Source organism: Patella vulgata, chromosome 3 (assembly GCF_932274485.2).
Source record: "Patella vulgata chromosome 3, xgPatVulg1.2, whole genome shotgun sequence".
NCBI lineage: Eukaryota > Metazoa > Mollusca > Gastropoda > Patellidae > Patella > Patella vulgata.
In genome coordinates this window covers 68427359-68442644 of record NC_065881.2, presented here as the reverse complement: position 1 = coordinate 68442644, position 15286 = coordinate 68427359, and the positions used below count along the sequence as shown (strand labels likewise).

Sequence of the window (15286 nt, the reverse complement as noted above, 5' to 3'; positions counted from 1 at the left end):
ACTATTCAAAAAAAGTAGGGGATATTTGATTTTTAAGTGTTATTAAAGTCACCTAATGAAACTGACGAAGAAACAAATGACAAAATGAAATGAAGTTCACATTCATCGATTTATTCCAAATGATCGTTAGACTAAGTAAGGCACAGACTGACCATTATAAGGGTAAAATGATACCCGGGGTCAAACAGCAAAGTTACCACAGCATCACAACCAAGTCAGTAACGGGTAAATCCTCCTCTGTTTGCCAAACAAGCATTGATCCGACGTGGCATACTCCTAATGAGACGTCTAAGGTCATTTTGGTCCAGATTGTCCCATTCCTGTTGCAACGCAGCAGCAAGTTCTTGGACATTGGCAGGACGTTGTTGACGTTGACGTAACCTCTGTCCAAGCATGTCCCAGACATGCTCGATGGGGGAGAGGTCGGGACTCAGTGCTGGCCAAGGTAATGTGGTGATGTTCTGTTGTTGGAGGTAACCTGTAACGATCCTGGCCCTGTGACATCTTGCGTTGTCATCCTGGAAGATGAAACGGCGGCCATGACGTCGTGTGAACGGCACAACATGGACTACCAAGATGTTGTCCCGGTAGTACTGGCCTGTAACACGCCCTGCAACAACATGTAAAGCCGTTCTTCCAGCAACAGTGATGCCTCCCCACACCATAACAGAACCACCCCCAAATCGATCATGTCTGATGACGTTAACGTCTTGGAAGCGCTCGTTTCGACGACGCCACACCCTCCTACGTCTGTCCAAAAAATCAACAGTGAACCTTGACTCATCTGAAAACATCACATTGCTCCAGCGTCGATTATCCCAGTGTTGACGATCCCTACACCAACGACGTCTTGCCTGAATGTGATGATCTCTCAAACAAGGGATTACGCGAGGACGTCGGGCGCGAAGGTGACCCCTATGCAGTCGATTCCGAATCCTCTGGCCACTCACTCTCACACCAGTGTCTGTTTGAAGACGAGCGCTGATCTGATTTGCTGTGATGGCACGATTTCTCAAGGCCAAGGTACGGATAAATCGATCCTGGGCTTGAGTTGTCGCCCTTGGTCGACCTGAGCGTGGTCTGTCCTGTACAGATTGTGTATCACGGTATCTGGACCATAGCCTGCTTATGACAGACTGAGAAACATTCATCGTCCGCGCCACAACCGCCTGTGTTGTGCCGATCTGTAGCATGCCAAGGGCACGTAACCTTTCATTTTGGGTAAGCCGACGCATATCAAAATTTGTTTTCTGGTCACTAAAACAATTAAACTGATGTTTCCACCCTGGAATTCAATGCCACAATGACTGTAACATTCAAAGTCAGAGTCGTGCAAATCTTGGGTTGGACCCCCATGATGATCCCAAGCATCACCTGCATTCCATGCGGTAGCTATTGGTGCGTTTGGGCGTCACATGTAACTGGAAATGTTTCTTCTGTTAGGTTCTATAGTGACTTTTTTCGTAGTCATTTGCATATTTTAGTATTATGCCCCCAAAATCAAATATCCCCTACTTTTTTTGAATAGTATATTATTATTTGAAGACAGCTCATTTATTAGTGTCACTTTTTAAACTGGCCTTATTTACATGAGTAGATTTTTTCCCCAGAACATTTTAACAGACCTATAGGTTATAAATCAGGCATATCGGGGTCTACACCCTTGGGAAAAGTTACCTTTCGGCATTTACTAGGTTTCTTGGATTACAAAGATTCGATTTACGTTTTCTACCCAAATTCCCCTCAGTGATAGGTCGGTCATCATTATTAACATTATCGGAAGTATTATTATTATTAATAGTATTTGAACAAACATTTGAAAAGGGATTTCCGTCAATTAAATTAGAATCTATATTCATAATCGCATCATCTTCAAACGGCATCTCAGCCGTTTGGTAATCTAGATCGCTCCCTTCAAAGAGATCAATGTGATCCATTGTGCGAGCCAGCGGCTTGACACTAGATACAAAATTCGCGTTTAAATTAATGAAGCGTTGTTTTTATCCGATAAGCTCTATGCACCGTTATACATCTCCTGTTTAAAAATGGCATTCCTAGTAACAGCTTAACGCCTCGATTTTAAATATGATGATTTATATACACGTTTCAGGTAGAATTATATACTAAATTGTATGTGGATGTGGCAGAAAGATTATAAATAACAATAAATAACAATAATCAATTGTTGTTTTGATGAAAAATATAGTCAATTTTGCTTATTGAGGCTCGATGTGATTTTCGTTGGGCTTTGCTATGTGGAACTATAAAGCACCATCTGTTATCTCTAGGGGTGCCGGAACGGCGCGAGGGCCAGAGTACCAAAAGATGTGAGGGGGGGGGGGTCTCTTCCCCCGACCTCTAGAAAATTTTAAAATTTGTCAATTCCGAGAACGCTGTTTAGAAGGCCTCTAGCATTACAAATTCCAACATAAAACCCTTTAAAATACATGATAATGTAAGAAACAAAAGCCTGATTATTCACAATTTACGTATCATGAGCAATTCATCTCATAAAAAATTCTTTTTAATTTCAATACACCAATCTTCATCAAGAAAATAGAATAAGCTTTTACATATCTATCGTTTAAAAATAAATAGACTAGCAAAAAGGTTGAAAACTTTCATCATTAGGGCATTGGTATATGTATACCCCAGAAAGGGCAGGGTACCATTTGTATACCCTGGTACCCGGCGCCCCTGCTTATCTCGAAACACTGAGGGTTGACAGGGAAACGTCATTCTTGTTTAACTTACTGACATGGAAACGTCATTCTTCAATTATTGTATAGCCTGGTACTGTCAGGGAAACGCCATTCTTGTTTAGTCTAGTACTGACAGGGAAACGTCATTCTTCAATTATTATACATGTAGTGAGAGAGTGAACCCATTCCTGTTAAACTATAAACATATTTTGACAGCACAGCCATAGTCTAATAAATGTATGCAAATGTTCTAGATCCTACATTATTCACTTTCATGGAACATGATTTAATATCTACTAAAAATAACAAATATTTAAGGCAAGAGTTTATTTACATATATTGTAGTAATAACAAGTATTATAAATAAACAATAAGTAACAGATAAAACAAATGATAGTAAAAATACTAGATTTTATATACACAATATACGATAAGAAATGATCAGCATATATACAGTATATAATATAGGTAACAGGACCATATAAATAGTTATTAAAATAATTATATCCATGATAGAAAAAATGTACAAGGCTTTATAGAGCTGTGTCTATAACATTAATGCAAAAAGTCAATAGAAATGAAGAGGATGAATTATTAATGTTTAACAATAATGAAACCGAACCATCTATGACTAGCACACAGTTTTCAAATAAGACAATTTTACATAGTTTTATACCTGACTAAATGCATAATATGTTGCATTTACATAATATATAGCTGAATAAGAAGCTTTTGATTAAAAGACAACTTATCAATGTATTTATAATATTTTTCATAAGGAAGTTTAGAGGAATATTAATATTAACACAAGTGCAATAATGTAGTTTAAAAGAAGTTTTATCAAGTTATGAAAAACAAAATACATGTACTTTTAAAAATGAGAAAATATCACACCTAATTTTGATAAAATAATATTATATAAGGATTATATAGTAATCAATCATAATAATAATTTGGAAGGATAAGATAGATGAGAACTTTTACCCATAAATTAAAATGTTGTTGGGATTGATTCTGAATTCCGTTATCTCACATTTGTTATTTGTTTAAAATTTGGTTTGACTTTTGGAGTTGCAGGTTTACTACCACCAAAAGATGCTCGCTTGTCTTCAATTTCTACCTTTTCTAGAAAAGCCTGAGGTGCCCACCCTTCTTCATTCCCTATTCTGATCAACCACCAATCAGCATCTGTTTTATCAATTACTTCATCGACAATTTCTCCTTCATCAAAACCCAATTCCCCAGTATTTTCTGCTGTAAACAAAGCACAAGTTTTATATACAGTTTTCTTTGGGTACGAGACCCTTTGGTCTTGTCCACTTGAACTTATTCTACCGTGAGGAGGAACAGGTGGGATTGAAACCTTTTTCCGTTTTTCAACAAGATAAGCTGATGGAACCCACCCTTGTCGGCCATTTAAAGATACAAGCCACCAACCACTGTCCGTCTGTTCAATGACTTTCACCTCATCACCTTGATAAATGCTGATTTCTTCTTTTGTTTCACCCTGAAAGGGCTGTTCAACCACAAATATATCATTATTTTTAGAAATGTTATTATGACTATCACTTAAATTGGTGTTACTTTGACTTTTAATCATTGTATTATTCGAGTTGCCGTTACTATGACTACTTAACAGATTATTGCAGGATCTACTTTTAGGAATGGTACTATCCTCATCGGAAACATTACTTGATAAGCGGTTACCACCGAAGTTCAATTTTCCACTTAATGCATTCACTAGATTGCCAACATTTGCCTTCGGTAAATCTGGTTCCGTTGTTCCTCTGGAAGTCCGATTTGGTTCGTTGGACTTTTTAACTGGGATATTCGGTTTACTAGGTAATTTAGGGGGACTACTACTTTTATTTTCAAATTTTGATTGGAGGGCTGCAGCTAAGCCTTGTACAGATGCCCCAACCTCAGAATCACGTTTTTTATCATGGTTATTATTATCATCAGAAGCTTTTGAAGAAAGCAGTTTTGATGGCAATTTAGGAGGTCCAGTTTTATTTTCTCTGAAATTGTTTGCTCCTGAGTTGGACACTACTGGTTGCTTGGCTGGTAACGCTGGTTTCTGAGAAATATTGGGTTTTGCAAGGCTGGGTTTAGCTGGTATGGATGGTTTTGCTGATATAGTTGGTTTGTTTGAAGGTAAGGCTGGTTTACTGCTGGGAGGTGTTGGCTTCAGGCCAGGTTTCGTAGGAGGACTGGGTTTGGATAAAGTCGGCGGTTTGGGCTTATCACCATTTAATGAAATAACTTTCAACCCATCTGAATGTGAGGAACGTACGTCTGGTTTCAGAAATCTGCTGGGTAAAACTGGTTTGATATCTGATGATGAATTTTTAGGAGGAAAGATTGGTTTGATTGGTGGTGTAGTTTTAGTATCACTGTTTCTGGAATTTAAATCTTCGGGTTCATTTTGTGATGTACCCCGACTTTCAAATTTACTTTTTAAAATATTAGCCAGTCCTTGACCAGATTCTAGCAATGCATTAAACCCATTTGGTTTCACACCCATGTTTTCTCTGCCAGGTTTCGGAGGTGCTGTGGGAGGGACTTGTGAACTGATGTTTGATTGATTGTTTTCGCTGTTAGATACAGACTTAACATCTGTATCTGTGCTACTCTTACGTTTCCGTAATTGATTCATTAAACTTTCAGCTAAATTATTTCGTTTCTTTTTTGATGACTTTCTCATTTCCACTCCATCATCTGACTGGTCAAATTCCTCATCATCTGACCAATCATCATTAAACACAGCTTCATCCTCTATTGTTGAATAGACTTCTTCATGAATACCACTATCTGTATTTGATTGTGATTGTATATAGGAAGATGGAACCCAACCTTCTTTATTATCTATTGTAACAAACCACCAACCACTTTCATTCTTCTCTTTTACCTAAAATATATTTGATTTTTATGTGTAATAATTTCATTAATGTCAGACTTGTAACTGTCTACATTAGCCCAGTCGATGCAAAACAGTAGGATGTTAAACCCCATTTCATTTCATTTCTGTGACTGTGTATATAACATATTTTCTAATCAATGGGTTTCATTGTGGGAGAAAAAAATCACATCACTGATACAAATGTAGAGTAGAATGACACATTTATGCCTTTTAAAGTTATCTCCCTTTGATGTACAGAAATGAAATTGGGTGTAACTTTCTACTTTTCTGCAGCAACTGGACTAATTAAGACGGACCTTATTTCTATTTCCAACTGTCAAGGGTTCTTTTACATGCATGCCAATGTGTACAAAAGAACTTGGTGTTAAGTCCCATCCAAACTACTAGATGCTGTACTGTTTTTTGCCAGACCCTTTGTTTTACTCAAACCTGGGACGACCTCACTGAGCCATTGTGGCTCCTTTAATGTTCAGAACATAAAGCTTGAATACATTTTATAACACAAAAATATAGTAATTTTTAATTTAAAAGCCTCAATGTGCCACTCTTCATTTTCCTTATTTAAACTAATATAAAGTGTCATCAAGAAGATTAAAACAATAAACCTTTGTTAGATACCATTGTAAACTTGATGTTCATCAACAGAAATTAGATACCTTTCAGCCATTCATTAATAGTAAGGAATACGACATGAAATCAATAGAAAGGACTTAAGCAGTGTGAGGATTGATCTATATTAATATATATTTTTGAAATATTATGTTTTTAAAGAACTTACTTCAACTACTTGTCCTTCTTTAAAACTGATACCATCACCAACTGTATCTTCAAATTCTGCTATTGTTACATAATGACTACTTTTAGATACTAAACTTGTTGCCCCTTTTATACTCTGAAATAAGTTTATAAAAATTAACATATTATGCACATGACAAAAAGCAGAAAAACTGAGTACATGTCTTAATCGGCTCTAATAATGACAAAGTGTAATTTCAATATTCATCCACCTGTACCTCTCACTTCTAAAGACTAATGTGTGCAGGAAAAATATTGGGTGGGGGAAGAAATCAATGTCAACAAATACCATAGAGCAAGTTTTAACAAAGTGTCAATGGAAAGATAACTCTGTAAGACATGTTTAAAATTTATAACTAGAAAATTCTTGAAATGTTACTCGACTGAATAGAACACTGAAGTGTATGATGTTTACAAGATTTCAGAAATCAGAACATAAACAGCGGAATGACTCTTTGATGCACAATAAAAGAATTCTGAATATCTATAGAGGTCCCCATTAGACACAATTAATTATCCAACCAATTTGATTGGAAAGATAACTCAACAAAACGTGTTAGGATTCTTCCTGATACACTAGATAATGAACAATATCCCCTCAAATCATAAGTAATAAAAATATTCACAAAAATTCATGAATTTGAACATGAAAATGGGGTGTGTATTTTGAAAAATGTATTTCTTATAGAGTCCATGATAAATTCAGACGACGAAGCTGACGACAAAATACATCCACATTAAAAGTGGGTGTGGGTTTGTTATACTTACAATTCTACTATTCTGTCTTGGTGGTGGTTTAATATTGCCACCACGTTCTAAAGAACGACTTCTATGTTGTATCTTGGTATAAGTATCTCCTGCAGGACCAGTAGATTTCTCAGTAACATCATCAGTATCATCATCAGATGCATCTTTATTCTTCATTATATTACTAATGTCTGCAAGATTTTGTATTATTTGTACATCTGTTGATTTTCGATGTGCCAAACTTTTCACAAATTCATCTTCAGTTTTCATTAGATAAGTTGCCGGTGCAAAACCTTCATTACCGTTATGCCTTCAATAAATAATAATAATAATTATTGACTTTATAAAGAACAAGAAGAGCTCTTTTCCTAAGCACAATCCAATTCTTCTTTTGTTCAAAATAATCTTTTATTCTTTATGTGTATCACCTTTGACACAGCCTGAATGTCCAAGTTTCGAATCCTGGCATAGGTCTGGAAGAACCATCAGGATTTTTCAATCAGGAGTGGTTCCTGTATGTTTTGTTCTTCAGATGGGAGGGAGAACAGATGTCCTGTGTACACATTAGTAATTCACATAAATGAATCCTTGGCAGTTGGAATTATCCCCCTTGCATTGCCCACACACCCACATAAAACCTTGTGTATGTTTGTTCCAGTAGTGTAAATCAACTTAACAGTTTAGTCTGGCATGGTTTCATGAATGATAATATGTGAAATAGGGGCAATATTTGTTAGAAAACGGTTGGATCATGGATCATGCATTGGATTATCTATTAACATAATGCCAAACGAATGACTTGTAGAAAAACGCAAAATTGTGCATCTTAATTCAGGGACTAAACTGCCTAGCCAGGCTTACCTAAGTCCTGACCACACCTTAAAGATGCTGATGAGGGTCTTGCTAATCACATGTGAATGACCAACAATTCACAAAATTTCAATATTCCATAATTACAGTAAGATTTTATGAAATATGTGTAGAATATGCATATCAATAACAAGTCTTTCCTTGTCTGTCATTTTTTTTTAATCCTTTGGGCACTAAAGACGAAATACTATTTTCAGTCATTATACCATTCACATAATATACAATCAATCAATAAATAACAACATCTTTCTTTTATTTCATCTTTTTTTAATATGTCAATGATAAAATACAAACCTTATAAACCACCAGCCTTCGAGATTTTTCTCTAAAACTTCAACAACTGATCCCTTCTCTAAACTTATCTCATCATCTCCACCAGACTCAAACTTCTCTATACAAATATATTTCTCTTCTGAAATTCATAATAAAACATATAGTGGGCTCATCTGTCATAATGATGTTGTTCTGTGACTTTGGATCATTTTATAATATTTGGATGTAATATTAGCATGTTGTAATAAAGTGATATACCATAGCATTTAATACTTAATTTACTCTTCAGGACATATAATTATTTTACCTTTTAGACTAACCAATTAATAAATAACTGACAAACCATGATAAATCTTAACCAGGAAACCACATAAAAATCTGACAGTATGTGAAAACGTGAAAGTCAGCCACCCAAAAAATTACCCAGTAAAATTTACAGGGAAAAAATACTCTTGAGGTGTTCCTGAACGTACAGGTCCAGTGTAAGGTAAATTCAGTAAAATAAACTTATTTGATGCACCAAAACAATATGTTTTAGTGATATAATAAAACTAACCTTGTCCAGGAGTAACTTTAATAGAAATAGTTTCTGTAGTACCATCAGCTGGTTGTAGATATGTACTAGGTACCCAACCCTGAGCATCTTCACTGTTAACAAACCACCAACCTATACAATGATATATTATATTAAATACAGTACTAAAAACTTCTTCATTTGATCAAGGTACCCAATTTTAAAGATTTACATGTACATGCACACCTTTGAGAATTCAATCTGATTAAAACACAGATCCAATTTCGTTTCGTTTTTATAGTTCAAAATTTTGATTTTACTTGTCTTTACTACACTTGGATCTGGAAGCGTTGTTATTTAACTCGTGTTCTGCTTGAAATGAGGGGTCAGCCAATCAAATGGTCTGTTGAATCGAGCGTTTGACCTTTTTTGCGCGGAACTGTGGGTAGACATTAGCGACAATAGAAATTAAAACAAAGCAAAAGTAGATAAAAAAAATACATAGCGGTCGCTAATTGGTTAATCGAATGACTGACGTAATCGGGTCAGATGTGGCTTGCTTGGTACCTGACGTCATAGAACGTGAACTCCCACTATGCCTTGTTAGATCTACATGTAGTGTAGGCCATCGAAAGTATAAAAAACAAAACTAAATATGGATCTTTATTTTAATTAGATTGTTGAGAATTCTGATTGTAATTACATGTATATTACTATATCTAAGTATACATCCAAATTATATGAGAAGAAATTATCAGTCATAAAATGGATACTTAAAGGAATAATAATATGATTTAATGACAGCATTGCTTCCTTAACACCACAGTGTTCAAAATGAAGTATGTTGAAATTTTAAACTTTTAAGGAGGAACAAAAAACTAAATAGAATTAAATTAAATCAATTATTTTGTTCTTTGTTATGTCATAATGTTTATATGTGATATTATTAATAAAGCAGGTTTATCCTCATAACTTAATAGTAAAAGATGCAATGTAGTATCTCTTTTACTGCTAAAAAATTGGATACATTTTAAAATTCATAATATCGTAAATCAAAAAAATGCTTAGGAAATTTAAACATTTCAATATTCAAAAATATTGTATCTAATCAATTTGATCAAAAAAGGGGTTGCTATTTAATAATTAAATCAGAATAATACTTATGATGTACATCTTATGATGTACTAAAATCCACATCACACTAGGGAAATGCTCTAAGCGCTGACCCAACACCAAGCATGCTACAGGGGGTTGGATGGCCGAATGGTTAGTACATGCGCGCTGTATCATAAGGCCTGTCATTGAGTCAGCTGGTGTGGTTTTTAATCCCCGGTTGTACGTGACAAGGAGTAGGGTCGCCTATCCAACCTCATGGGTTTTCTCCTGGTCATCCCACTGCTAAAGACCTCTACGCACAAGCAAATTATTGAAATAAAAAATTAAACCATATATTAGTCCCGAAATGACCTAGTTTGTGTCAAGTGGATGTTAAACTTCATTTCTCTCTCTTTCTCTCTCCAAGCAGGCTACAACATACAAGTTAAAACACACGTGACAATGTCCTATTTAAAAATAATGTTTGAAAAGATGGGTCTTTAGGTTTGATTTAAATGAAGTTAATGTTTCAGCAGAGCTTTGTTTTAGGGGTAAAGAATTCTAAAGCATTGCAGAGATATATGGAAATGACATGGCACCAATTGTTTTCAATTTGTATTTGGGTGTCTCCAGTAAACATTGATCAGTAATAGAATGCAGGAACCTGGTTGGAACATATGGGTGAACAATATCCTTTAGATGGGGTGGAGCCATTTTTCGACACAGTTTGAAATGTTACAGAGAGCATGTTAAATTCGATCGTGCAAACCTATATAATTCCTTAAATCAGTTTTATAATTGGACTAGGTTTATGAGTTTTAGAGGGAATATTTATAAGGTGGTCTAGATTTCAAATAGTGAATTAGACAAAGCTCAGATACAAGGTTATCGAAATGCATCAACGATTTTTCTTTGAACCAAGTGACCTGAAATCAAATAGCTAGCTGGTTGGTTGAGTTTGAAATAACAATACTAAATGCCCTTTTTATTGTGATCATATATTTAGATAAATTTTAAAATTTAGGTGCTGGCTGTAATGTTATAAGGGGAAACTATCAGTCACTATTAACATCTGTCTTATTATGTATTCAAACAGTCTTAGTGTTTACAACCAAATGGTTTGTAGATAAATAGTGACAATGATACATCTAGTCTCTTAATTTGTTAATTAAAGTCAAAATGGTCTGAATTTTGGACTGGATTTTTGAACTATTTTAATATAGGACAATGAATAAAATATAAACGAACATCAATGGCTGTGGCTCTCGTTCAAATTTCCTTGTTGTTATGGTAATTTCCCCCTTCTATTAAATTCAACGCTGACACAGATAATTCTATTCACATTTGAATTAAAACTGAATTGTGAGTTTAAACCAACAATAATGCCTACATGTATGTACATGAAGTAAATAAAATTTGACAAAGGACAGTTAGCACTAACAGCTAAAACTATGATTCAATTAACTGAGTTTCAATTAACTGAGTTACAAATGACTGAGTTTAATTTGTTGTTACCTGTTTCACTTTTTTCCACCACCTCAACCAACATCCCCGACGTTAAATCAATTTCGCCGCGATCCTGTTTCTCATAATCAGACGTCACAGTATACTGTTTCAAACTCTTTGGTTGAGAAATTTTCTCAGCTTCCTTTCCCACATTTTTACTTTTTCTGAAATAACGTCGACACTTGTTAAAACTTTTACTACTCCTTATATACTGAGAAACTTTATGTACACGATAAGACATTTATAAGCCACACAAATAAACAGAGAACTAGATTTTAAATGTGTTCATTACAATTTCAAATCCTGAATGATTCACACTATACAAATATCTAGCTACGAAACGATGAACAATATATCATAATAACTGTATTCCTTAAAGAGACGGAAACATCTTGTAAATACAAGTAACCTTATACTCCTGATACGCATGATTTCATTTCATAAAAACATTGAATTCTCATAAATAGTAATGTCTGAGGGGGTCATGTTACACCCATTGTAGCTCTAACCCCAGATCTACAACAAATATTTTCCTTATTTCCCTATGCATTATACCATTACAGAAATATTGAAACAACATTATAGATATATTTTTTTTTAAATTGCCTAAAATTGCTAAACTATTCCTGAAACAGTATATGCATAATGCACAGATAAATAAAGTACAAGTATATAAAAAGAGTTGGGTTGTTTGGGTTTGGTTTTTTTTCAGATATAAAGCTTTTAACCAATTAAAACAAATTATGTATAATTATTATAGATATTTTGCTAAATTGAATAAAATTGCTGAACTATAAAGCCTGATATCAAATTAAAAGCGATTAAAAATCTACTTATACGTTTCTAATTCACAGGGAATAATTCATAAATGTTTCATATTTTGAACTGCATTTATATTATGTAATAACTGAAGGACAATGATGACACAATAACAAGCACAGACCTTTATACTTATAAAGGAAGTAAATTATATATATAATGGCTCCATGAAGATAAAGTCTGTAGTCTATATACCAAATATATATCCTGCTATTTACTACTTAAAATTCTACTCCCATTTGCATAGTCACATTAATGTCAAGTGCTGTTAATCATTTCAAAACTAAAACCTTTTAAACACAGTTCTGATTTTATGATACAATTCTTTAAATAAGTGGTTAGCATTACTCCATTGTATTTAACTTACTCTTCAAGTCTGGGTGGATCTAAATCATCTCGGTCTACTTCAAAAAATTCTAATACTTCATCACATTGTGATATTTTAGCTGGTAGTTTTATAATACCCTGAAATATCGATAAAAACTATTCTAAACTCAATTTAATGGATGTATGTTCTTTACGTCCATTTGGAAAACAACTTATACAGATTATTGTATAAATTACAACCTATAGTTCTTCTTCATTCAAAATCAAAGATAAAAAATTTTCAGGGGCATTATGGAAATTTCTGAAAAATTTGTGGAAGCCTTCCCCAAGAATTTGTTTCTGGAGTTTCATGTTCTACCTTTGTTTTAATACCAGACATCCATGCCTCTCCTTATAATATCTTCGAAATCAATTTTAAATAGTGTTCACCTAAAATAGTTAGAAATAAAATGTTGATGATACCCATAACTTACTTTACAATATTCATCAATTGGTCCTAATCTTTTCACAGCTACATCACGAATATGACTTCGTCCAAATATAATTTTACCTTTAAAAAGACCCAGAACATTCAAAATTAAATTTTATGCTCCATTTTCTGGATGTAATTTTTATGGAGCCTCCACAACCCAACACAGAATCCAGTACATCTCTAAGGAACTTCCAAGTGGGTTTTTACTGTGATGTATTCCTTATCAAACATATGATTTCAACCCCACATTCAATGAGTTCACATATGTATAAGAAAAGAAATTGTTGTAATTTTGTATTTAATTGTTTTATTTAAATATACTATTACTTTCAAAACAATTTGACACCACAAAGATTTCTCAAATTGAAATAAATCTTTAATGACACCACTGTTTCAAATTTGAAATATTCCCATCGAATTGCAACATCAAGATTTTATACCTCAAATGGAAAGTGGCATCTATAATGATTCTACATACAGCAAGTATATGTATAAACATATCCTGCCTTGTGTATGACCCTTGCTGGCCACTTAAAACTCTTACCTGGTATGAAAGGTATAATTCTAGCTTCTGGATCTACTGAACCAGCTTCTATAGGAAATTTATCTAATAAAGCACTCTGAAATTACAAGATGACAGATGCTCCAATAATTATGTATTTGATAGTTAGGCTAGTATGATGTACTATCTGGTAATCTACTTGAGAATATTTGTAAACAAAGGAAGGGTACAAGGTACTTCTACATAACCAATATCTGGGTCACACTTTGAGCCAGTTTCAATAAGAACTCGCTGAGAAAAACTTAAGGAAAGTGTCGAAGAGACATTCAAACTCATTCAAATCGATTCCATTTAATAAGTATGGCTCTCATAGTGTTGAAACCCTTATTGTCACCGATTTGATGGTCTGAATCACTTCATGTAGAAATAGCTACACTGAGCAATATTCCTATCTCTTTTATGATTGGTCTGATATGAACGCTTCAGTGTGGCGGTTTCGATCCCAGACATGTATGTGACACATAGAAACCAATCTGATTAAAATACAGATCTATATTTCGTTATACTTTCGATGGCCTCCACTGCATGAAGATCTGATCAGTTGTAATGGGAGGTCACATCAGGGGTCATACAAGCGGCTTTTGACTTATGACGTCAGACATTTGATTAACCAATCAACGTTGATGTTTCTAGTAGAACACCCACAGTTCTGCGCATAGCACGCCAAGAACTTGCCGTAACAGATCGTTTCATTGGCTAATCCATAACATCATCAAGAATGTGGATTATATAAGAACTATTCCAGATCCTAGTGTAGTAAAGACAAGTGTTTTAATCAGATTTAGCAATAAACTAGTTTGTATCGAGTGGAAGTTAAACCCTGTTCCTCTCGATCTCTCTCAGGCAAAAAACAAATTTAATTTATTATTCAAATGTTCTTGATAGAGATTAGAAAATCTTAGTTAAAACATCTCTCAGTTGAAATAAACAATTTTCATCTGATAATTCAATTTATCAAAAAATTGCTTAATAATGACTGGAGAATCCTAGCTGAAAATTTTGGACAATAAAAGGTGAATTGCCACATGAATACATGGACACAATTATTAAAATTTATAATATTTTAATCTACATTTATTTTATTGTTGTTCTAAAGATACAAAATAGGTCATTTTGTGATAACAAACATCTTCTTGAAGTAGTTTAAAGGAGGCAAGTCGTCAACTCAATATCATCCACAGTCTTTGACATTGCAAACACGACTTATCGGTTAATTTAAATCAACATTGATGTTATCTTAACATGAAAAGATGAGTGGGGATATGGACTTATAAAATTGTTCAGTTTAATAAGGGGGCCCTTATTACAAACCCTTGTTGTTTTACTGTAATGAAAGTTGTATGGCTTATTTGATAGGTGAGTCATATTACTTATTACAATTTAAAGAAAAAAACAGTTAGCAGGCATTTACAGGAGTCAGGTGGTTATTATGTCAAATATGGTACCGGTATATCGTTTATAGATAACCATAAAGGAATTCAACAGCCTTCAAAATAAAATTATGAAACAGCTTTATGCCTTTTATTCTACATGTACCTCCCCACTTTTGTACCCACAAACAAGTTTGAGGATTAAAGCGAAATAGAAAACATTCTCAAGGGAACTTAACTTCAAGGACAAAACTGATTTTATCTGATCCCAAAAGATTCTGTTTGTGTTTGGCGTCTCTATTTATTTTTTCCCA

At 34.1% G+C, this 15286-nt stretch overlaps 1 protein-coding gene across 1 annotated transcript in view; it reads right to left on the bottom strand.

The window, feature by feature from the left end:
• Window positions 1-3014: 3014 nt before the first annotated feature.
• Window positions 3015-15286, bottom strand: part of LOC126816369 (SH3 and PX domain-containing protein 2B) — a 23286-nt gene continuing 11014 nt past the window's right edge. The window contains exons 3-11 of the mRNA XM_050542813.2: window positions 13585-13660; window positions 13042-13118; window positions 12609-12706; window positions 11432-11586; window positions 8864-8974; window positions 8329-8446; window positions 7186-7474; window positions 6401-6514; window positions 3015-5610 (exon numbers count right to left, since the gene is read on the bottom strand). Of these exons, the coding sequence (XP_050398770.1) occupies window positions 3727-5610; window positions 6401-6514; window positions 7186-7474; window positions 8329-8446; window positions 8864-8974; window positions 11432-11586; window positions 12609-12706; window positions 13042-13118; window positions 13585-13660 (2922 nt within the window). The 3' untranslated portion in view covers window positions 3015-3726. The remainder of the gene's footprint in view (window positions 5611-6400; window positions 6515-7185; window positions 7475-8328; window positions 8447-8863; window positions 8975-11431; window positions 11587-12608; window positions 12707-13041; window positions 13119-13584; window positions 13661-15286) is intronic.